Source organism: Sardina pilchardus, chromosome 8 (genome assembly GCF_963854185.1).
Source record: "Sardina pilchardus chromosome 8, fSarPil1.1, whole genome shotgun sequence".
NCBI classification, from domain to species: domain Eukaryota; kingdom Metazoa; phylum Chordata; class Actinopteri; order Clupeiformes; family Clupeidae; genus Sardina; species Sardina pilchardus.
In genome coordinates this window covers 669,243-676,742 of record NC_085001.1, presented here as the reverse complement: position 1 = coordinate 676,742, position 7,500 = coordinate 669,243, and the positions used below count along the sequence as shown (strand labels likewise).

The window sequence follows — 7,500 nt, the reverse complement described above, 5'->3', positions numbered from 1 at the left end:
ATCATGTTAGCCGATGATAACGAGATTCACATCATGCTATTAGCCAATGATAACGGGATTCACATCATGCTGTTGGCCAATGATAACAGGGTTCACATCATGTTAGCCAATGACAACAGGGTTCACATCATGCTGTTAGCCAATGACAACAGGGTTCACATCATGCTGTTAGCCAATGACAACAGGGTTCACATCATGCTGTTAGCCAATGACAACAGGGTTCACATCATGCTGTTAGCCAATAACAACAGGGTTCACATCATGCTGTTAGCCAATAACAACAGGGTTCACATCATGCTGTTAGCCAATGACAACAGGGTTCACATCATGCTGTTTTCACTACAGGTCACGCAGGCTTAACGTGGTCTCTCATTCCAGCTTATTACTACAGTATGTGTCTGTATAAACTCTAGATAGCCACCCAACCGTATGAAAATACTTTTGCCCTCTCATGCTAACTCAGTAGTAGCACTGCATTGCCTGACTGTAATGAACGTGACCTGTTTGTGTGTTGCCCTGTCATGCTAACTCAGTAGGAGCCCTGCATTGCCTGACTGTAATGAACGTGACCTGTTTGTGTGTTGCCCTGTCATGCTAACTCAGTAGGAGCCCTGCATTGCCTGACTGTAATGAACGTGACCTGTTTGTGTGTTGCCCTGTCATGCTAACTCAGTAGGAGCCCTGCATTGCCTGACTGTAATGAACGTGACCTGTTTGTGTGTTTTTGTGACATGGTGTGCAGAGCATGTAATAAGAGTCTATATTTTTGTCATTTTCTTCTTGTGGTCTTTTTCAACATATAGTGTAGGCTATTATTATTATTATATTACTACTATTATTACAAAATAATAGTGTAGACTAGTATCATCAACCACAGAGTGGCTTACAGGTTATTATATTGGGCATATGCTTAAAGTAGGCTGTTACATATCATGTATGTATACTTACTATAGCCTACCGTGGGGAGAATAACTTACAGTAGACTATATAGCCTACCGTGGGGAGAATAACTTACAGTAGACTATGTACTGTGGGGAGAATAACTTACATGTACAGTAGACTATGTACCATGGGGAGAATAACTTACAGTAGACTATGTACCATGGGGAGAATAACTTACAGTAGACTATATACTGTGGGGAGAATAACTTACAGTAGACTATATAGCCTACCGTGGGGAGAATAACTTACAGTAGACTATGTACCGTGGTGAGAATAACTTACAGTAGACTATATAGCCTACCGTGGGGAGAATAACTTACAGTAGACTATATACTGTGGGGAGAATAAGTATTTGGTGTTTTTTCCAGTTAGTTGCTGGTTTCATTTGCATTAAGCTCAATGAGGATCAAAAAGGCTAGTAGGCTAACTGGAAAAAAACACTGTCAATCTCTAGCTATGGTGAAGGGTATGTGGTGATGTGGGGCTATTTTAATTCCAAAGGCCAAGGGAAACTTATCAGGATGCATAATATCCTGGATCCATGAAAGCTGGCCTTTAAAAATAAAAATCTGCCTGCCCCTATGGGTGCCTGTTATTTGGGCTTTTATACGTCCACCCTAGCTCCTCGGGCCTCGATCCTCACTGATCTACATAAAGAATGATGGGGCGAAAACAATGGGATAGTCTATCCAGTGTTAATTATAGATCAGTGGGAACGCCCCTCGAGGATCGAGCATCAAGGATCGAGGAGGCATGTTGTGAAGCACCTTAGGTTAACCCTATAGGTGCCTCTCATTTAGAGTTCATACGTCCTCCCTCGCTGCTCGGGCCTCGATCCTCACTGATCTACATAAAGAATGATGGGGCGGCAAGAATGATAGTCTATCCCTTCGTCTATCTTTCTTTATGTAGATCAGTGAGGATCGAGGAGCGAGGGAGGACGTATAAACTCTAAATGAGAGGCACCCAGTGTGTTAAATTCCCATAGGGTTACATAGGGGGTCAAAGTTCTAAGTTCATGGCTGCCATAGCGTCTGTTAACCAGCAGATGTCAGTGTTTGTCCGGCTTCACAGAGCCTGTATAGACGAATCCGGCGCTGGATTCTCTATGACGCCATCTGGTGGCAGCGCCATTACTGCGGTTAAGCTACCAAGCCACGACCGCAGCTCGTAGCGATACATTTGCTAACGTTTACCCGTGGAATGGAGTAAATCGTCTTTTTTCCCTTCGTTTTTTGGCTTACGATGTCGGGAAGAGCATGTTGTGTTTTCGGCTGTTACAACAGCAGTGGGAAAATACAGATATGGAACAAAATATATTAAGTTACACAGCTCCTGTGTAAAACCATAACCACATAACACACAGATTTCTAGGGCGAGCTGAGGACCAAACTGTTCATCAGAAGTGGATTGTAAACATCAACCGAAAGGACATCGAGGACAAACATATCATGGTAAGTTTTGTTTAATAGGGTTGATCTTAAATCTTGCCAGTTTGCCTCAATAGCATGCTGTTGTCTTGCATGGCGAAACATCAGCTAGGCTACACGGTGTGTTCTGTTGGTGACATGGTAGCCTACTTTATTTGACGTAGAAGCAAAACTGTAAAGTTAGGTAAGTGCTAGGAATTTCGGTAGTCGCCAGAATAATTAGGCCTACCTCCATTAACTAAAAGGCACTATTGAAAAATTATTCGGGCAGCCATCAAATCAACATGATATCGGCATTACAAACAGAAAACGTATGATGGAGTTCGGGGGCAAGCGATACTAGCAATATTGATTTCCTTCTTTGGTTGTTAACCATGAAAACATCAGTTAGCCTATTTGGAAAGATCTGACAGTTTTTGGGTAGCACTGACATTTAAAATTCACTTGGATATTTGATGTAGATGTTGTGTAAAAATGTTCATGATTGTTGTTGGGTTAAATGTGTTGTGCTGAGTTATAGTCTACATTAAGTCAATTTCCTTTTCTCTTCATCAGGGGTCAATGCCATGGAAGAGCACCTCCCAAAAGATGTCTTCAGCCCTTACAAGAGCATCATGTGCTGAACCTGAAGTTACTGAATCTGATAGGTAGAGGTGAATGTCAGTAATTTGGAAAATATGCCTCTGCAAAAGTGTAATGCTGGCATCCAGTGAGCAGATACTGCAGACCACAACTAGTTTTAAGTCAACATAAGACTGACACAAACTGATCAGTGTAGGCCATATACAGTATGATTTGATGACAAAGACTCAAAATGTATAGGCTTGCTTGGGCATTGACAGTTTTTGGCAACTTTTGTACGCCATTATTGCTTTTCACTCACAATAAGGACCATCAAGTTACTTAGCTGTCCCTGAATAGCTGTTGCTCATGAGGCTCCGTCCATACTTCCACACAGGATTTTGTTGATAAATCTATACTTACCTTTGAATAACTACTGTTTAGTGTGTCTTTTTTACACATACTTCCATACAGGGATTTATTGATTAATCTATAGGCTACCTCCCTTTTCAACCGCTACGTGTTGTGTACCTTTTTGGCCCTACTGTACAGCCTATCCACACAGAGAATTACATTTATTTTTGAATCATTACTTTAAATTTGAGCCATTACTGTTGATATCCTGTCTAAATACTTTCCACAGAGACTGACCTGGTCCAGTCTATTTGACTTCAGCCTATAAGCTGGGCTGGCATATTTTGAACCTTCTCATATGGCCAATACAAACTTTTCTCATGGTGGAACGCACTGCCTGTTCCTACTATAGCAGGGACATCCCTCGCCATCTTCAAAAAAAAATCTGAAAACCCAGGTCTTTAGAGAACATCTCTCATAGCACTACGACAGACAATTGCACTCATTGATGTACTTACTACACTCGTTGATGCACTTATTGTGTTTTTTTTTTTATTATTGTTGTTAAAATTGCTCTTAAAAGCTTTAAAAGTTTTTGCCCTGTTGTAAGTCGCTTTGGCTAAAAAGCATCTGCCAAATATAATGTAATATGGTCTATTATTTTGCATTGTCATATTGTAATAATAATAATAATAATAATAATATAACAACAATTTGTATGTGTGATACATGTATTGTATAAATTAAATGAAGTGACTTTGTCAAGTTCAAATAAACTGTAATACATCAACAACTGTTTATTCCATTGTGCACAAGTTCCAAGCACATGATGATGTGTCCTCTTGTAAGGGCTGAAGACATCTTCTTTTGGGAGGTGCTCTTCCAGATGACATTGATCCCTGATAAAATACAACAAAAGAGAAAAGGAAATTGACTTCCATACAGTATGTAGACTACAAATTTAACCTAAAAACAATCATGAACATTTTTACACAACATCTACATCAAATATCCAATCCGAGTTTTAGATGTGAGTGCTACCCAAAAACTGTTTATTAGGCTACAATACTACGGAGGAAAACGCACAAAGATTTTTTCCAAATAGATGTTTTCATGTTTAACGTTACAAAGAAGGAAAGCAATCATGCAACTAGCATAGTGTCACCTGCCCCCGAACTCTATCATGCGTTTTCTGTCCGACCATACTTTGATGGCCATGCTGCACAAACGTTAGTAGTTCAAGCGAATAATTCTTCACTAGTGCCATTTAGTTGATGGAGAAAATTATTCTGACGACAACTTAAGTTCCTACATACTAACTTTACAGTTTTACGTCAAATATTTGGTAGCCTACATGTTAACCCACCAACATCGTTAAAATTAGCTGATGTTTAGCCATGCAACTGCAAGACTAGACAACAGCATGCTTGTCATCGTGAACTGGCAAGCTTTAAGATTAATACTGTTAAATAAAACTTACCGTGATATGTTTGTTTGGAAGTCCTTTCTCCACTTCTGACGAAGAGCTTGGACCCTAGAAATCTGCTCCTGGTTTTACACTGGAGCAGGCTGTGTAACGGCGGGTGAATAATAGGCTATATTTTGTTCCATATCTGTATTTTCCCACTGCTGTTGTAACAGCCGAACACACAACATGCTCTTCCCGACATCGTAAGCCAAAAAACGAAGGGAAAAAAGACGATTTACTCCATTCCACGGGTAAACGTTAGCAAATGTATCGCTACGAGCTGAGGTCGTGGCTGCGGTAGCTTAACCGCAGTAATGGCGCTGCCACCAGATGGCGTCATAGAGAATCCAGCGCCGGATTCGTCTATACGGCCCTGTGGTTTCACTACCTCACCGTTTCTGATCTTTCACACACAAGGTAGAGGTTCAACATGTTCATGAATATCTTATTTTATTATTCTATATTCCCGTGTTTTCCCCATATTTTTTATGTGCATGAGGGCGCTGGTGAAAAAACAACAGCCTGTCCAGCCTAAGGTGGTTTGCTGGTTGACCCGCTTGTTTGACCACCCTATCAAGGGTGACAAGCCAGTAAAACTATATTAGCTGGTTTACCCAGCTTAGCCTATAATGGTAATTCAGCTGGTTTTGCTTGTCGTACCACCTCAAGCTGGTCATAGTGTTGCTGGTCTACATTGCTGGTTTTTACTGGCCATGCCAGCTTATGTTGGTCATTCTAGCAAACCAGCATGACTTACATCAACAAAGTCACGCTACTGGTCACCAGCTGTATCCCACACGATAGGCACCGCATGGCTAGCTTCCTCAGATGCTCACGCCAGCATCCACCTGGTGGCTCAACCAGCTACACCAGCAAAGACCAGCAAGAGCTTGAAGAAAACCAGCAAAGACCAGCTCTCTGCATAAGCTGCTCTTTTGTGCTAATTCCAAGTGCACATGGGTGGGCACACAAAATGATGTATGAAGTGGACCATATGCTTAAATATAAATCTCCTAACCCTAACCATAACCATATGCTTAAATATAAATCACTAATAAATGATGTATGAAGTGGACCATATGCTTAAATATAAATCACTAATAGATCTGCTGGAGGCTTCTTGTGTCGCTGCTGTCCGGACATACGGGAGGAGACCCCGCCCCCCGCCATGGGCGGAAGATTGTGATTGGCTACTGCACAGTCTGTTTAAAACCGCAAGGACAAACGGTCCGAATCCACACAGCTGAGGTTTGCGCTAACAACGGTGGAGAGGGATTCTGCAGAGGAATTGTTAGACAGAGCCAAATATCAGCCAGACCCGTCTAGTCAACAGCAGAGCAAAGCAATGGCGTCTGTCAAGAGAAAGGTAGCCTATCGTGTTTATATGGACACATTAGCACTACGGTAGACTATCAGACAGACTGCGATCTCACACATAACTTTTGTCAAGGGACCGCTGCAGGAATATGCCAATATTGTGCATTTATAAGACTTCATAGGCAGAATGGTCAGCCACAATGTTTCATTGGTAATTGTGGAAGTCGTATTTAAATGTAACCGGCGTGTTGGTTTTCTTTAGGGGATCCTGGAGCGCTTGGACGCGGGAGAAGTGATCATCGGTGATGGTGGCTACACCATGCAGCTCGAGCGAAGGGGCTACGTGAAGGCGGGACACTGGACACCGGAGGCGGCAGTTGAGCACCCCGAAGCAGGTGACCAGCGCAGGGCCAGCCTACGGAAGCTCAAGTCGTGAACAGCGCAGCACAGCGCAGCGCCAGACTATGGGAGCTTAGTCCGACTTATGTACTGTGTATGTCCCAAACCGCGGCCATCAACAATAGGGTTTAAGATAAACCTTTTTCTGTAACTCGCACAACAAAGCAAGGTGACTCCGGTAGCCGTGAGTGCGCTGTAGTTATACGTTATTGTTCAACAGGTGCGTGAGCCGGTGAGAGTTGATGTGCGTAAATGCGCCCTTTGCAAGACTAGTCTTATTAAAATATGTTCTGTCTGAGATTAAAATAGTTAAGACACAACTGAAGAAGAGATGTGAAATGTGCCTGTAGCGAACTGGATTACAGATCTTTCTGCTGTCTCACACTCCTCCGTTCCGTAGTTGTAGCCTATGACCCAAATGCGCTAAAGGAACAAAGGTCAACCATATTAACCTGCTACACTGACCCCAGTTTATGAGCCCGGCAGTGCGGAGGCTAATGAATAAAGTGCTTTCTTACGCCACAGTCTGAACTGGCCTCCTGCTGGGCTGTAGTATTCAAGTGCTTCGTGTTTGTGTTGTTGTGTCTTTGTTTTGAAGTAATTCAGCTCCACCGGGAATTCCTGCGGGCCGGTGCTGATGTCATGCAAACGTACACCTTCTACTCCTCTGACGATAAGCTGGACCTGAGCGGGAATGCCCCCAACGTCACAGTGAGTCCAAAACGCACCTGCACAAATGGACACGAATCAAAGCAGAAGTGCTTTTAATTTTGGTAGCCTACTCTGAAAGATCCCGTGTGTCCTTTTGCCTCCCTAAAGAAGACTACATTGCACTGTATGGTGACCACATATCTGAGACCAGAAATGTGGAGAAAACGGGGAGCTTTTGAGTTTGACTTTAATCTGTCAGGGACATGGTAGTTTTGCTGTATTTTCCCGGCGACAGGCAACCAAAACAGGGACCGTTCCCTAAAACCGGGGACGCCTGGTCACCCTATTGGGCTGCACCAGAGATGAAACAGAGTATAG

At 42.8% G+C, this 7,500-nt stretch overlaps 1 protein-coding gene across 1 annotated transcript in view; it reads left to right on the top strand.

Moving 5' to 3' along the window:
- The first annotated feature begins 5,976 nt into the window (after window positions 1-5,976).
- LOC134088344 (betaine--homocysteine S-methyltransferase 1-like) overlaps window positions 5,977-7,500 on the top strand; it is an 8,737-nt gene continuing 7,213 nt past the window's right edge. The window contains exons 1-3 of the mRNA XM_062542262.1: window positions 5,977-6,121; window positions 6,335-6,467; window positions 7,070-7,182. Coding sequence (XP_062398246.1) covers window positions 6,101-6,121; window positions 6,335-6,467; window positions 7,070-7,182 — 267 coding nt within the window. The 5' untranslated portion in view covers window positions 5,977-6,100. The remainder of the gene's footprint in view (window positions 6,122-6,334; window positions 6,468-7,069; window positions 7,183-7,500) is intronic.